Here is a 16841-nt window from a genome sequence, read left to right as displayed (position 1 = left end):
AGTTCCTTCCTTGGAACTACCCTGTCAGAGCTGCAGCAGTAAGGCAATGCCTGCTGAAAAAGGACCCCCCTGAGCTTCAGCAGAAATAACATCTCCCCCTGAGCTGCCAGCTTAAAAAAAAAATCTATGTATGGGCGGAAGCTCTGGATCCAAATGAGGTACATACAGGACTGGTTCTAGCTTTGTTAGATTGCCGTGTACTATATGATGTCTGATTTTCATTTTTTACATTAATCATGGGCTATTCTTTTTACAGGGGACCTGTCACGTAGTGTGATTTGCCAGCAGCATGTTATCAAGCAGAAGGAGCAGATTGATATATACTTTGGTTTGAACATTTTCAGGATGTCTTGTATTTAATTCATTTAAATCTCGGATCACTCTGTGCTTAGGAGTCTAGTGGGCGGTCCTACTCAGTGACTGACAGCTATAGCTTTATATACACTTTTGGCTTTTAATCGCTGAGGGAACCGCCCACTGGACTCCTAAGCATAGAAAGAGCAGGGATTTTTAATTAATTAGATGCTGAATCGTTCCTGACAAAATGATTTATCAATCTTCTCAGCTCTTTCTGCCCTATACCATGCTGCACACAGATTGCACTGCATTGCCAAGGTGACAGGTTCACTTTAAAAGGGTATTCCATCTCAGTAAGTGATGGCATGTCACTAGAATATGTGACTACTTGCTGGTCATTGGGAGTCAGGTTTGACATACACAGCAGAGGGCCCATGTGGAAAGACAGTATATGGGTCTCATGCTCCCCCAATAGCTCATCATAGAACACCCCCATTATTTCTAACAATCTAGCTTTGAAATTCATTATCTTAAACACCTACCCGTACATGCAATCTAACAGACAGCAGAAGGTCCATTTTATAGAGACAGTGGGCCCTTCACCTACCTACCATTGTGGTTTTAATAGGCTGCACGTAAGGTTTGCCCCTGGTGATAGGGTGCTACCGTAAACACCAATCAGGGGCAGAGACCCCTTTGGTCTCTCTCTGCAGTAGCCACAATAGACACAGTGGCAGGACAGATGGGCAGCATGGTGGCTCAGTGATTAGCACTGGTACCTTGCAGCGCTGGGGTCCTAGGTTCCAATCTGACCAAGGTCACTATCTTCATGGAGTTTGTATGTTCTCCCCTGGGTACTCCGGTTTCCTCCCATACTCCAAAGACATACTGATAGGGAATTTAGATTGTGTGTGTAAAATGCTGCAGAATACAGTAGCGCTATATAAGTGTGTAAAATAAAATAAAAAATACTGTATCAAAAATACAAATGTGCCATAGTTCCTTCATTCAAGTGATGAGTGGGGGTCCCAGCGGTCAGAACCCCATTAACGAGCAGCTGGTGGTAAGACCAATCTTGTCTTTAAACCCCACTCTAGAAAAATTCTGTATAGAAATAATTTATTTTTCACCTATGTACAGTGGCGTCATTTTGTCACTCACCAAATTTCATTGGAAGCCCATTAACTTATAAGGGGGCTCAGTGGCATTTCTCCGTTACTGGGGTTGGACTATGTGATGTGAGCCTCATTACAGACACACTCTTCTTTATGGTCCTCAAACATGATCCATTTCAGTGCTTTTTGATGTGTCCGCAGGTGGCCCCGGACATTGGCTGGCATTAGCGCCTATCAGCCGTGCCTGCAGTATCCCTTTATGTCGGCCTCACCAAATGGACAGGAGAAGAAAGCCTCACGCCGCTGTGATCGATCGGGACAGTGGGAGGAAGGGAACTATTCCAACTGCCTGTACAAGAACGACATCACCAGGGTGCTGTTCACCTTTGTGTCCGTGAGTAGAGCCAGCCTGTGCAATACTGCGTGTTGGATCAATCTAGAGCACCCATCTACGTGGCCGAGAATCTAGGCACTGATGAGCGTTGTAATATTTTAGATGGTGTATTGGAAAATGTCTTCCTATATTTCAGGAAGGATTTTTCTTTTTTAACCCAAAATGCATTACCGCCAGACAGTACTGAAACGGATTGTCCAGGATTAGATAAACATGGCTGCTTGCTTACAGAAACAGCACCACATCTGTCCTTAGGTGCAGTGTGTGCAGTTTTGCCCATCAGTCTCATACAATGCAATGCGACAACCATTGGACAGATGTGGTGCTGTTTGTGGAAGAAAGCAGCCATGTTTTTTGTTAGATTAGACAATTAGAAGAAATGCTTAGCTGCTTTTTCTTCCTTATACAGTAATTAAGGTGAAGCTGCAGTACCTGACACAGCCCATGTGTGAGTGGTGCTGTTTCTGGAAAAACAGACGTTCTTTCAGACAACCCCTTTAACATGCAGTCCCTAAGAAGGTGGAATGGTGAGGGGCAATCTGACATCTCCAACCCTGATCCTGAGGCTTAAATCATACCTCCCAACTTTTAAAAAGAAGGAAGAGGGACAGTATGTGCAGTGCAAATTTTTTTCCGAACTAGGCCACGCCTCTAAATCCGCCCATAACTAATCATAACCTAATCCCACCCAGTGCCCTAAATGCCTCCACATAGTAATTATTCCCCCTATATGCCACTGCACAGTATTTATGCCCACATTGTGCCCCCTTCACAGATTATGCCCAGATATGTGCCCCCTCATAGTAATGACAGATATGTGCCCCCTCACAGTAGTTATGCCAAGATATGTGCCCTTTTACAGGATCGATGCCCAGATAGGTTCCCCCTCACAGTAGAAATGTCCAGATATGTGCCCCCTCACAGTAATATGCGCAATTATGTGCCATGATATATGCTTCCTCACAGTAATATGTCCAGTTATGTGCCCCTCACAATAGTGATACCCAGTTATATGCTCCCTCACAGTAATATGCCCAGTTCTGTGCCCCCTCACAGTAAAGTAATATGCTCAGCTGTGCCCCCTTCACAGGCAGTAAAAAAAAAAAAATCCACATACTCCTCTTGTTCCCCAGCAGCAGCAGGATACACACAGAGATCCCAGCCCCCTGCCCAGGCCTGCAGTGCGGAGCGCCAGCAGGGGGAGGAATGATGGAGCAGGGAGCAGACGGCTCTCTGCTTCCTCATTACAGGCAACTGTCTCTGCTTCCTATGAAAGAAGGGACAACTGCCTGAGAGCGGGACATACCTCCCCCACCCGGGACTGTGAGACAGCCACTGTAATCTGGAACTGTCCCGCTGGATCCAAGACGGTTGGGAGGTATGCTTAAATGGAGTCTGTCACCAGGAAGTTTCTGTTACCAGAAACAAAGCTTTGTAGGGCTAGCTCAGCTGAATGTGATGATACCTTTCACTTAGCGATCCATTGCATAATTTTAGAGAAAAAAAGCCACTCTGTGCACCCTTCCTCCTTCTCCTTTCTCTGCCAGCCCCTCCCTCCCTTTCTTGATTCACAGGGACAGGTTCCTGCAATAGTCTTCTCAACTGGCCTGGTCAATCAAGAACAAGAGGGAGGGGCTGCCAGAGGAAGGAAGATGAGCAAGGGCAGCAGCTTGGCAACTGAAGACATCTGTGTTGGTCCCATGTTCATATGTGCCCGCATTGCTGAGAAAAATGATCCTTTAATATATATGCAAGTGAGCCTCTAGGAGCAACGAGGGGTTTCCGTTACTCCTAGAGGCTCTGCTCTCTCTGCAACGGCCACGCCCTCTCCACTTTGATTGACAGGGCCAGGCAGTGTAAACGTCATTACACCTGGCCCTGTCAATCAAAGTGCAGAGGGTGCGGCAATTACAGAGAGCAGAGCCTCTAGGTGTAATGGCAACATCCCTGTTTCTCCTACAGGCTAATTTGCATATATTAAAACATCATTTTTCTCATCTTTTTTATTGGTGCGCCTAGTGATAGTTTTGCATATTTTTGCTGTGGTTGGACTGGAGTGCTTTTTAGGGGGTTTTGAGCATGATAGTTGTTGTGCATTCAAACTTCAGTATTACTTAAAAGTGCTATACAGTAGCTGCACCCCCTAACAGTGCACTGGATACAGATTCTGGCGCTGTAACTGTTTTTGAGTTCTGATATTTGAGAAGTCACAGTAGCATAACTATAGATGCACCATACACAAAGTTCACAGACATTGAGGCAAGAGAAGGGAGGAGAGAAAAGAAGGAGTAGGAAACTGTTAGTGTACTTGTATGCAGGTGACCAAAAGACATGGTGGTATGGTTCCTGCGCCCAGTGACACCAGGAAGAGCAGCAATACTGATCCAACAAGGGATCCTTGTCTACGAAGGAGAACTCTGACTCCTACAGTACATGAAGTTACGTTATGCAGCCAGTTGGATTTCCACCTTGTGTATAACATGAGACTTTATTCTTTAGATGCCAATCAATGAATCTAATGTGCTGACGCTTGCTCACCAGCTGCGGATGTATACAGCAGAAGCAGCCAACTTCTCAGACATGATGGATGTCATCTACGTAGCTCAGATAATGGAAAAATTCATTGGTTTAGTTGACCAAGTGAAAGAGGTAAGTTCTAGCATGGTTTGGAGGATTTTTAGGTTTTAGGGAGACAAAATTAAAGAACAAGTTGGCCAAGAAATAAATGTTTTTCCCTGTAGCAAACAATTTTTTCTTTCAGCTTGCAGATGTCATGGTGGAGATGGCCAGCAACATCATGATGGTTGAAGACCATATCTTGTGGATGGCTCAGGTGGAGGATAAAGCTTGTAGCAGTATTGTCCAGACAGTGGAGAAGATTGCAGGTCTAACTCTCAGCGGTGATTCCCAAGACCTGTCTGTGGTATGAGCTCATGAAGCAATTTTTTGGGGATTCATTAATAATAATAACTAGATTCTTTTTTTAATAATATATGGTGTTGAGTGAAGGCTGTAAGGAATGGAGAGTGAGGTAAGAGGACAGATGTGTATACCTACCGGTATATACACATATACAGTGCTGCCCATAATTATTCATACCCCTGGCAAATTTTAACTTAAACTTACTTTTATTCAACCAGCAAGTAATTTTTTGCCGGGAAATTACATAGGTGTCTCCCAAAAGATAATAAGACGATGTACAAGAGGCATTATTGTGGGGAAAAAAACATTTCTCAGCTTTTATTTACATTTGAGCAAAAAGTGTCCAGTCCAAAATTATTCATACCCTTCTCAATAATCAATAGAAAAGCCTTTATTGGCTATTACAGCAATCAAACGCTTCCTATAATTGCAGACTAGCTTTTTGCATGTCTCCACAGGTATTTTTGCCCATTCATCTTTACCAATGAGCTCCAAATCTTTCAGGTTGGAGGGTCTTCTTGCCATCACCCTGATCTTTAGCTCCTTCCACAGATTCTCAATTGGATTCAAGTCTGGACTCTGGCTGGGCCACTCCAAAACGTTAATGTTGTTGTCTGCTAACCATTTCTTCACCACTTTTGCTGTGTGTTTTGGGTCATTGTCATGCTGAAATGTCCACTGGTGCCCAAGGCCAAGTTTCTCTGCAGACTGCCTGATATTGTCGTTGAGAATCCTCATGTATTGCTCTTTTTTCATGGTGCCGTTTACTGTGATTAGGTTCCCTGCTCCATTGGCTGAAAAGCCCCAAAGCATTAGGTTCCCACCACCATGTTTGACAGTGGGGATGGTGCTCTTTGGGTTGAAGGCTTCTCCTTTTTTACGCCAAATGAAGGAAACATCATTGTGACCAAACAATTCAATTTTTGTTTCATCTGACCATACCACAGAAGACCAGAAGTCTTCTTCTTTGTCCAGATGAGCTTTTGCAAAGGCCAAGCAAGCTTTTGTGTGCCTTATCTGGAGAAGTGGCGTCCTCCTTGGTCTGCATCCGTGGAACCCAGCAGTGTAAAGTGTCCGTTGGATTGTCTGCCTTGAGACATTGCCACCAGCAGAGCCCAGATTCACCAGGATGGCCTTGGTGGTGATCCTTGGATTCTTTTTCACCTCTCTAACTATCCTCCTGGCCAGCACAGGTGTCACTTTTGGCTTCCGACCACGTCCTCTGAGATTTTCCACAGTGCGGAACATCTTGTATTTTTTGCTCAAATGTAAGAGAAAGCTGAGAAATGTTTTTTTTTCCACAATAATCCCTCTTGTACATCGTCTTATTATCTTTTGGGAGACACCTATGTCATTTCCCGTCAAAAAATTACTTGCTGGTTGAATAAAAGTAACTTTAAGTCAAAATTTGCCTGGGGTATGAATAATTATGGGCAGCACTGTACATAGAAGAGGGTTGTATACCTTAGGTCAGTTTCACACACTAGGCCTCATTTATATTTTTTGTTGCCTCTAGCAATCAGAGAACAGCTTCGTATTTCCAGAGCAAAAGAAATGAAAGCTGAGCTCTGATTGGTTTTTATGGGCTGCTTTCATATTTGAGGCCCACTGAGTTTACCCTCGTTTTCAGTGACATTTTTGTTTAAAAAAAAATATTAAAAAAAATTGCATAGGTGCTAATTTAAAATCCATACTAAAATATTCAAAAACTTACACAGAGTTCTGGCTGCTGGTGGTTTTGTAATATTTTGGGGCGGGTGACATTTTTAACTAAACATATTGTCCAAAGGCTTCTCTATAGGACACATATAGAAAATGTCACTAAATAAAAAGCATCACCAAAGAGTGTGTGTGAAAGAAGCCTTATGGAAATTCCAGGAGGAGGCTCTGGGTCATGTTTTGGGGGACCTGGTGCTTCCGTGCATCATAAAGATAGTCCATTGAGTTAAAAGGGTTTTCCATGACTTTAATACTGATGACCTACTCTCAGGATAGGTCATCAGTATCTGATTGGTGGGCGTCCAACACCCAGGAACCCCGCCGATCAGCATTTTGAGAAGGCAGTGATGCTCCTATGAGTGGTGCGGCCTTCTCCGTGCTTACCAAGCGCCTTACATTGTATAGCAATAACTGACAGTAGTAGTTTTGAGCCAAGCAGTGATTGGCAGCAGTAGTTTAAGGGTCCATTTAGACGTCCATAGTGTTTTGCGGTCCGCAAAACACTGACGCCGCACATCGCCAGCACTTAATAGATCATTTCTATTCTTGTCCACAGCTGCGGACAAGAATAGGACATGCTCTATTTTTTTCCGAAGCCGCGGACCGGAAATGCGGATGCCGACATCACACTGTGTGCTGTTCGCATCTTTTCCAGCCCCATTGAAAATAAATGGGTCTGCACAGTTCCGCATAATTGCGGAACGGATCCGGACCCATTCAACGGACGTCTGAATGGACCCTTATACTAAGTAGTGGTGACTAGCAGCAGTAGTTTTTGGGCCTAAACATGCTCATTTCATCTTACAGAGGGGATTATTATATACTCGGCTTCAAATATTGATATGTTGGCGATTATTTTTCTTTTTTTTACATGCCACTTAATTTCATTCTCTGCTCTTACAGAGCACAAGGAACATTGCCTTAGAGGCCTTCCTCATCATACCCAACAGTTTTGTTGGTTTAGGTTGCACAGCTTTCCAAAGAAAAGATGGAGGACGAGGTAACCACAAGGCAGAGAAAGACAGGAAAGAACAAGAGTCCAGCACACATACTGATCAGAGACTAAGGTTCCGCTGTACCACGGGGCACACCAACATCTCCCTGTCCAACTTCCATGTTAAGGTACCTAAATCAAGTCTTTCATTAATTGACTCTGCAGGACTTTAGGACAATGGTTTATACATATTATATGCAGCTCTAGCATGTGACTGTACAACGCATATACCATTGCATATATTATACCATCTCGGCTGATGGCCAGTTGCATGTAAACCTATAATGTTTTACACAGTGTCTGTGATCCTGACTCTCCGCTGCATAGATGAGCCTAAACTCTGCCTGCCCTGACCTGAGCCTGTTTCCTGGCTCTGAGTATTGTCTGACCTTGCTGCTTCACATCTGTGTCTCTGACCCCCATGGGTAGCTGCAAACTACACTAGGACTACTCCAAGAGGTAGTAGCCAGGTGGCTATCCTGCAGTGAAGTCCAGATCCCTGTATTGTGTTAAAGGGGAAAATCTGGGGACTGCCAGGACATCGCCCTTAGGAATTGCCCAAAACCATTGTCTGTTACAGAATCCAAGACTATATGCCCATCATGAATTATCTAAGTCTTTTCTAGAGAGTTTTCAATTCATCATAGTGAAATTGCTGTCTACACTAGTTCTTACATGTAACCCAAGGTGCCCTATTATGTAGCAACTGTAGGTGGCATAATACAACCAGTTTTATCATTATTTGTAACTGTTGTTGTTCTCTCCCTCTAGAACAGCCTTGCATTGGCCTCTGTTCATCTACCTCGAAGTCTCTTTACTTTGTCCTCACCTGCAACCTGCAAACTGCAAGTCTTGGCCTTCAGGAATGGAAAGCTGTTTAGGAGTGTAGGGAACTCCTCGAGGTTGGCAGAGGATGGGAAAAGACGAAGTATCTCTACCCCTGTCATATATGTAGGAACACGTAAGGAATCAACATTGAATTTATACTAAAATCAGTACATTTATTGGTGTTTTTGCTTTTAGGGCTTTGAACATATATCAATTAAAAGTGTGCACCTTTAAATTGAAGCTGTGCAGAAGAAGAAATATACTCTGTGTAGACTGACATTTTTCTTTGAATATTAAATCATTATCCATTGAATATCATCATATGGTAATGATAATGATGTTCCACAATAATCTTTATTCTGATGTCTGATATGCCTATCCTAAGCAAAGTCCCAGAAAACCCCTGTAAACATCAGAAATATTGTTAATAGGGAAATGGTTTCACTGATTCTGTTACTGGAATTCTTTGTCAGGAGGCTGTGGTATTAGTAACCTTACTGATCCGGTTACGGTTACTCTCCGGCACTTGGTGAAGGGATCCGACCCACTTCCAGCACAGTGGAACTTCAAAGCATTGGAAGGATATGGCGGCTGGAGCTCAGAGGGCTGTCAGCTTCTATCAGAGGAGCCAAATATCACCAGCATGCAGTGCTTACAGCTCAGCAATTTTGCCATCCTGACGGTAAGGTCATATAATCACTTACTGACCTTACATATAGCACAATTAAACCAACACAGTATAAACTACTATATCAGGCCTGTGCAGGAAATCACTGTGAAAGTGGAGCTAGTTATTAACACCTGTTTACATATAGAGGGGATTTACTCATCAAAAAGTGCCAGAATTCTGGCATAATGTGCACCATAAAATTGTGTACATGCTTTGGCCCTATTTATTCTACATTCAAGTGATGTAGAAACTTTTTTTCAACTTGTTTGACAAGGGGGGCATGGCTTTAGATGCACCAAAAATGCTCCAAAATTTTGCTGCATGATTCTGCTGTAAAGTAAGCCAACTAATCAATGGTGTAAAGTTAGACTAAACAGCCTAAATATACTCCACATTTATCATCCAGCATCAGCAGCTTTGATAAATCTGGTGCATTTCTTTTAGTTTACACTGTGCAAAAAATGGACGATATTAGTAAATCTGCCTCACTGCATTAAATGAACACTTTAAATAGTGGTCATGTATATCTTTAAACCAGACATTTATTTCACAAATATTGCTTGCTTTGATACTTTTATAAGTTTTTTTTCCAAAAACAGTGGCACTCTTGCACAAGGTCAGTGTCTGATATTACAGCTCATGTTCTGTTAAGTGAATGGGGCTGAGCCACAATACTGGGCACAGACCATGGATGAGAGTGGAGATGTTTCTGGGGGGAAAAAGTAGACACATTTACAGACAATACTGGACAACTGGTCTTATTTGCGTTTTCATCGATACATAGTAGAGGTGAATATTTCTATATGTGAATATACTGTATATCTATTTCCTGGCAGGAACTTAACACATTCCCACCGCCACCTGCACATGGCACCGACATCCTACATCCAGTTATCTACTGTACGGCCATACTTCTGCTCTGCCTGTTCACCACCATTATTACGTACATTGTAAATCACAGGTAGGTGAGATCTATGGAAAATTAACTCATTAGAATAATAATATTGGTAGATCTTTCCATTAGATGTAGGCAAACGTAAGAGTGGTTAGTTTCGGTTTCATTATACATACGCTAACCTGTTTTGTGCTTGATCAGCTCCATCCAGATTTCCCGGAAAGGTTGGCACATGCTGCTTAATATCTGCTTCCACATTGCAATGACGTCGGCTGTGTTTGCTGGAGGAATCACTCTTATGGGGTACCTCATCGTGTGCCAAGCTGTAAGTGTTCCGCACACTGTAGTCTTTTAGGGAATTAAAAATGTATTTTTATTACAATGTACACGTAACAAATATAAAGTACTGATTTGTGGCATTTCTTTCATGTTAACATGATACCATGTGTATATAACATGCAGTTTGGCTGGTAAAAATTGTAAACTTTAAAGCAGGACGTCTAAGACCAGGTTCACATTACCAAGTTTTCTTTTCTCCTGATCTGTCAGAACAACAGAAAAAAGAAAAAAAAAAACAGATCCTTTATTTTGAGCACTTGTTGTCCTCATTTTGCATCCATTTTTGTCAGTTCAGTCAGAGATCCGTTATTTTTGACTGGAGAAAAATTCCTCCTCCCGGGACTTTTTCTCCTGTCTAAAATAATGGATCTCAGTTGGAACAGACAAAAACTGACGCAAAATGACAACGGATCCATTTTTTTGTTATTTATCTGTTTTTCTGACGGATCAGAAGACCAGAAAACTAAACAGTGATGTGAAGATGCGACAAACATGGTTGTCTTCCTCCAAAAACAGCACCGCACTTGTCAACATTTTTTTTGGTGGTATTACAGCTCTTCACTTTAATAAGGCTGAGCTAAAATAACAGACACAATCCACTGATTGCCCCTTTAAGCCAGGACAGAGAGTTACGGTAAAGTATTGGGATTTCCTGGTCATACCAACAACTAGTATCCTGAGCTAATGAATTAAAGGGGTTGTCGACCGAAAGCAATTTTAATTATGGCTCTTAAAGAGATTAGGATGAAAAAACACTCCTGTATTCACTGGCTGCCCATTCCAGTGCTGTGGACCTCATCCCACCAAAAGATTAACTGCTAACTGTAGTGATTAACTGCCCTCCGCGATGACCTGTTCCCAAGCAGCATGTAACCTCTGAGAGCAGTGAATTGCTGCTACAGTGAACATGACGGCAGACTACACCAGAACCAGTAGTGATGAGACCCTCGGCGCTGGAAAGGAGTGCAGGTAAATACCATAAGTGGTGATATCCTGCCTAACAACATCTTTTAAAATGTGGTAGTCAGGCAATTTTGCCATAACCAGTCTAGTGGATCACAGAAGCAGAAGTGTTATTATGCTATACCATCTGCTGTGAAAAACACCCCAAATCAGAACATTCCATAAAAGATGTGATACTGTATTAACAGATTCTATTAATACAGGTTATACAAGTTACTAATTCTGCAGTTAAGGTCCATATGTTCCTTCTCAGGTCAGCATCATTCTGCATTATTCTTCCTTGTCTACTCTTCTTTGGATGGGTCTTAAAGCCCGAGTAATCTACAAGGAGCTGACCCACAAACCTCAACCACAGCAGGAAGGAGAAGTGACGCAACCTCCTCACAGGCCGATGCTCAGGTAATTTCAAGGAGCAACATGTATTATTTGTGGGTCAAGATCTTCAGTGATATTCCAGAGATAATGTGTTCTCCAACCTCTCCACACTTCCCACCTTCTTCACATTTACTGCTGATCATATTTGTATATAATAGTATAATAACATATACAGATGAAATATACTACTTGTATGGAAATACTATGATAACATATAGTTGCCTGAACATCTAAAGACAGTAATTCCAAAACTGTGGCAGAACTCCTCACAAAAATTTCCTCTTATAGGGAATCCTTACAACTTGAAGATGAAATTTCTTGCTTATACTAGTCTACGTACAAAAATGTTCCTCTCATGGGGAACTACCCCATTCACAGGCAGACACAGAAGGCAGAGGGCCCCTGTTCAAAAACACTATGTTGGCCCTAGCTGCAGTGTTGGACTGAAGTCCTTCGGCCCACCAAAGGAAATGATTCTGAGGGCCCACCCATTGTGTATATAGGACCTTAAGGCCCTGTTTTATTAGGGGTCAATTATTGTCAGATCTTGGCCACATCAGAGGTTCCTCTGGTACTCTGGTGGGCCAGTCCGACCATGCCTAGCTATTCAGTAGGTCAGCTTAGAGCACCCTCGTACGCCTAAAAATCCACCAGTATTTGTGAGCCATGAAATTCAATAGCCCAGTTTCTTATATGGAACTCAATACACAGTATGAAGCTGTGGGCCCCTTTACCTACTAGGCTGCACACGTGGTATGTCCACCCCATACTCCATACCCACTACTGTACATAGGTATCAACTCTTGTTGCTACTTTCTTCTGGGAAAATCCTAACCAGGTTCCAAGGAGCTTCAGTTCCACAAAACCCTAATGGAAAATAGTAATTGAAGGATCTGTTCACATCAGGTTAAGAGCCCAACCTTGGAGGCAATACATCTGGAGGATCTCCCTATGCAAAAGAAGGCTGTGACATGTTCCACTGTATAGACATAGCCATACGTTTACTGTATACCTTTATAGTAATAGGTGCATTGGAATACATAATTCCATACTGCAAGAAAGTATACTGGACCAACAGATGTCAAAACAACACACCATCAGGTGAATGAAGCCCTGTGGATCATAACATGAGGGTATTAAGCAACAAACATAGCAGCTTATTTAAATAATTAATCAAATTAGCAAAATCTTACCCTAAAAACAGAAAATATTATATTTTTGATGCACTCCGGTTGTGGAATTTTTCCGTTGATGCTCTTCATTTTTCTAGGTTCTACTTGATTGCTGGAGGGATTCCCCTGATCATATGTGGGATCACCGCTGCTGTGAACATCAACAATTCCAGGGACAACAGTCCTTAGTAAGTATCCTGCACAGTGATGGAGCTGTATGATGTATATATAATGATGTATGTATAACTGTATGGTCCATTCTGATGCCATCCTTTTAGATACTAATGTGTGTGTCTTTTCCTTCAGCTGTTGTTTGGTATGGAGGCCAAGTCTAGGTGCTTTCTATGTACCAGCGGCTCTCATCCTGCTTGTCACATGGATATATCTTCTTTGTGCCGGGATAAATTTAAAGCGACAGCCTACTGACCAAAAGGATCTTGCAGAGGCCAATGATGCACAGCAAGCACATGGCGGAATAAGTCATCTTCTGAGTGATTCCACTTCCATATCAGTGACCCTTAACTCAGCATCTCCAGCAGATGTAGACACTGTGTATTCCTTGCAAGTGCAATTCTGGTCTCTGGTGATTGTCCATATACTGTATATTGTCCTTTGGATTTTCGGAGCCTTTGCAGTATCACAAGGATGGTATTTAAATGTTATCTTCAGTTGTCTCTATGGAGTAACAGCGGTGGCCTTAGGGCTGTTCATCTTTATTCACCACTGTGTGCGACGTCAAGATGTCCAGCGTTCTTGGTTTTCTTGCTGCCCATCATACACAGACTCATTACCAATCCAAGCCTATGTGCACACTAGCTCCCCTGTAGATGACTCACCTCAGGTGTATATTGGGTGCAGTCCTGAAGTGGAGCACTCAGTTAAGTCTACATCATCCCCAAGCAACAGCATTAACTCTAATACTGGACCTTGCAAAATCACAAATTTACAGGTGGCTCAGAACCAGGCAGAAATCTGCCCACCCAAGCCACCTAGCTGTGAAGATATTGAGCCAACCAACAACAAAATTGTGACCGCTCCAAGTCGTTATGTGAACAATTTGCATGGTCGTAGAAACCATAAAAGCAGAACTAAGCAGTATCGGGAAGGGAAGCACCATAGGTTAAAGGTGCTACGTGGGCCTTCTTCCGACCTGCCTTCCAGTGAAAGTGGCAGTGTCCACAACAGTCATTCTGAAAGCTATCATAGCAAGAACAGCCCTTTGAACAATGGCAGGGGGGTGGCAGCTAGAGAGCCAGAGGGTGCACTTACCCACTCTGAAGGAAGTGACAGCAGTGGGCAGCAGGCACAAGACTTTGCTAGAGCGCAGAGGAAAAGTGCCAGTCGGGACAATCTAAAACAAGCAAACAGCATGGAACGGGAGACCAAGCGGAGGTCCTACCCTCTTAACACAGGCAACCAGAATGGGGTTTTAAAGGGTAGCAAGTATGAAATCAACCTTGCACCTGCAGAGAGCACTACGGTTATGAAGACAGGCCTCTGGAAGAGTGAAACTACTGTGTAGTTTGTGATTAAGCAAAAAAAATAAAAAAATAAAAACACAATACAAAAAACAGCATGTGCCATACAAGGCATAGATCGAATTGACCCAGATGGCAACATATGCTAGGAAATGGGCTCTCCGCAGCCATGTGTTGTGATGATAGATTGGTTGGTGCAATCGCCTTGGACCTGACCTATATGAACGCCTAGAATATATGTGCCAAAGTGTGTGTGTAATGTCAGAGATCACATTGGCTTATGGCAATGTACACACATTAGTTTAAAGCCTAAGGATTGTGTAAATGTGTTGTACTGAGGATTTGTGTTATCTAATTACGAAAGCGTTCAAGGAAAAGTTGAAGTATCAAGGAACCAAACTGGATTCATTGACAGTGTTTCAAACCTTGGAGAAAACGTAAGACTTGTGAATTCCTGAAGGGATCCTGGTGACTCAAGGTCAGCACCCCAGCAGGCCAGCTGCATCAAGTAACTGGCTTTTCTCCTTAGAAAGCCAAGTGCCTTATAAGCTTCTTGATTTTCTCAATTAGCACTTTCTCTACTCCGAGGCATCCATTGGATGGTGCACTTATACAATACCCCTTCAAGCTTTTAATTTGCACCTTCTTGTAGATTTCACCCAGTCACTTGGGCCAGTTTCTGTCCGGAGTTACTAGAGGTTTTGTATTTTTGCGACGTGCCATGATGTATCCTTCAGAAGGAACTGAAGAGTATGCGACACCCTGATATTTAATGAAATGCATCTTCACAGTCTGTACCTTGGTACAATCTGCTACATTGACCAAAAATGACAGTTTTTGACCATAGTTGTGCTTCAGAAGCATTTGAATTGTTTTGTTAACTTGTTTGTATCATACAAAATTGACGACAATCCGGACAGACCTTCACGAAAATCACTTCTGCATGTTCTGTGTGTAAAGGGTTATTTTTAAATGTGTTATATCAGAGGGAAACGTTTATTTTTCAAATACAGAATTATATTGTATATTGTATAGACAGATCAGGATCACTTTTTTGGAGACCTGTGTAATTTGCCATATCGCTATTAAACTCCGTGTCTATGTATGAAAATGCAAACTTTAATTGTTAAAAAAAAATGTATGTGTAAGCAAAGTGATATAAAGGCCTCCGGATGTGATCAGATAGTGTGGACAGTCGAGAAATCCCAGAAAAACTCATATGACTGTATTTTCGGTCCGCATCCGATCCACATTTTTTGTGGAACCCATTCATTTCTATGGGGCCGCAAAAAATTGGTTTTGTGGACGGGAATAGGCATTTTTACAATGGGGCCCATGAAAAGTGTGGGATGAACCCAGACTGCATCCACATTTTATGGATCCATGATTTCGAGACCTCAAAACGTATACGTTCATGTGAATGTAGCCTTAGGGCTCATGCACACAAACGTATTTTTTTTCCGTGTCCGTTCAGTTTTTTTTTTTTTTTTTGCGGATCATATACAGAACCATTCATTTCAATGGGTCCGCAAAAAAAACGGAAGTTACTCCATGTGTATTCTGTTTCTGTATGTCCGTTCTGCAAAAAGATAGAACATGTCCTATTATTGTCCGCATTATGGACAAGTATAGGACTGTTCTATTAGGGGTTAGCTTTTCCGTTCCGCAAAATACGGAATGCACAGGGACATCATTCATATTTTTTGCAGATCCGTTTTTTGTGGACCACAAAATACATACGGTCATGTGCACGAGCCCACGTGAGGCAGTGAGTATATCATGAAGTGCATGAAGAGGAGCTATCTTGACGTGCATTTTAGTAAATAATTGTATTCCCCATATAATAATAATTTTGGAACATCTTTTTTTAGAACGCTGCTTTGTGCCATTCCCCTGTAATTCCTGCTGGAAAAATATCCAAAAATTGACAACTGTACGTTACCATTCTCCTTGTCAATAGGGTGTGTCCCTACAAAGTTTAAAGGGGTTATCCAATACTCTAAAAATGTCCCCCATATGCAGGGCCCCTTACAGTGAATATACTTACCCCGCTCCGCCAATGCTGCTTCTCCCCGTGCGCAGCCAATGGCAGGCGGGGACGGGCACGAGCCTCCCTAGCGTCACCTGCGATGCTAGGGAGGCTCGTCCCCGCCTGACATTGGCTGCTTCCCCCCTGACACCGAATGTTTTCATCCGTACCCGGGGAGATACAGCAATGGCGGTGCGGGGACCAGGAGCGGCGCGGAGAGGGGTAAGTATATTTACAGGGGTGCATCTAGCTTTTCTAATGCCTGAGGCGAAGACTGAAATGGCCTCCTCCCCCCAATTTCTTAACCTATCCCCTTTGCCACAATGAAAGCGCTCATTGCCCATGGCCCTTCCACTGCCCCCCTCTTGTCCCTACCTGGTGCTGCCTGAGGCGATCGCCTCACCTGGCCTCATTGGTGGTGCACCCCTGTGAATTCACTGTCAGGGGTCCGGCTTATGGGGGACATTTTTATAGTATTGGATAACCCCTTTAATACTTTTAGCACTGATGACCATGTTATGTAGTAACACCTAGTTATATTTTATGGGAATACAAGTATTTACGATAAAACACGTTTTGAGAGATGGAGATCCATATAAAATGGTCACTAACTTTTCACAAAACTTTTGATGTCATAGAGACATATTAAAA

General features: G+C 42.7%; 1 protein-coding gene across 1 annotated transcript in view; it reads left to right on the top strand.

Moving 5' to 3' along the window:
* The window catches only part of ADGRA2 (adhesion G protein-coupled receptor A2), a 160962-nt gene extending 145376 nt beyond the window's left edge, over positions 1-15586 (top strand). Inside the window, exons 9-19 of the mRNA XM_040414381.1 lie at positions 1614-1806; positions 4306-4455; positions 4568-4729; positions 7351-7569; positions 8213-8402; positions 8743-8951; positions 9776-9900; positions 10036-10159; positions 11390-11535; positions 12782-12871; positions 12990-15586. Of these exons, the coding sequence (XP_040270315.1) occupies positions 1614-1806; positions 4306-4455; positions 4568-4729; positions 7351-7569; positions 8213-8402; positions 8743-8951; positions 9776-9900; positions 10036-10159; positions 11390-11535; positions 12782-12871; positions 12990-14205 (2824 nt within the window). The 3' untranslated portion in view covers positions 14206-15586. The remainder of the gene's footprint in view (positions 1-1613; positions 1807-4305; positions 4456-4567; positions 4730-7350; positions 7570-8212; positions 8403-8742; positions 8952-9775; positions 9901-10035; positions 10160-11389; positions 11536-12781; positions 12872-12989) is intronic.
* The last annotated feature ends 1255 nt before the right edge of the window (positions 15587-16841 follow it).

This window comes from Bufo bufo, chromosome 1 (genome assembly GCF_905171765.1).
Source record: "Bufo bufo chromosome 1, aBufBuf1.1, whole genome shotgun sequence".
Classification (NCBI taxonomy): Eukaryota; Metazoa; Chordata; class Amphibia; order Anura; family Bufonidae; genus Bufo; species Bufo bufo.
Note: the sequence above shows the minus strand (reverse complement) of the source record. Positions and strands in the feature narration are given on the sequence as shown.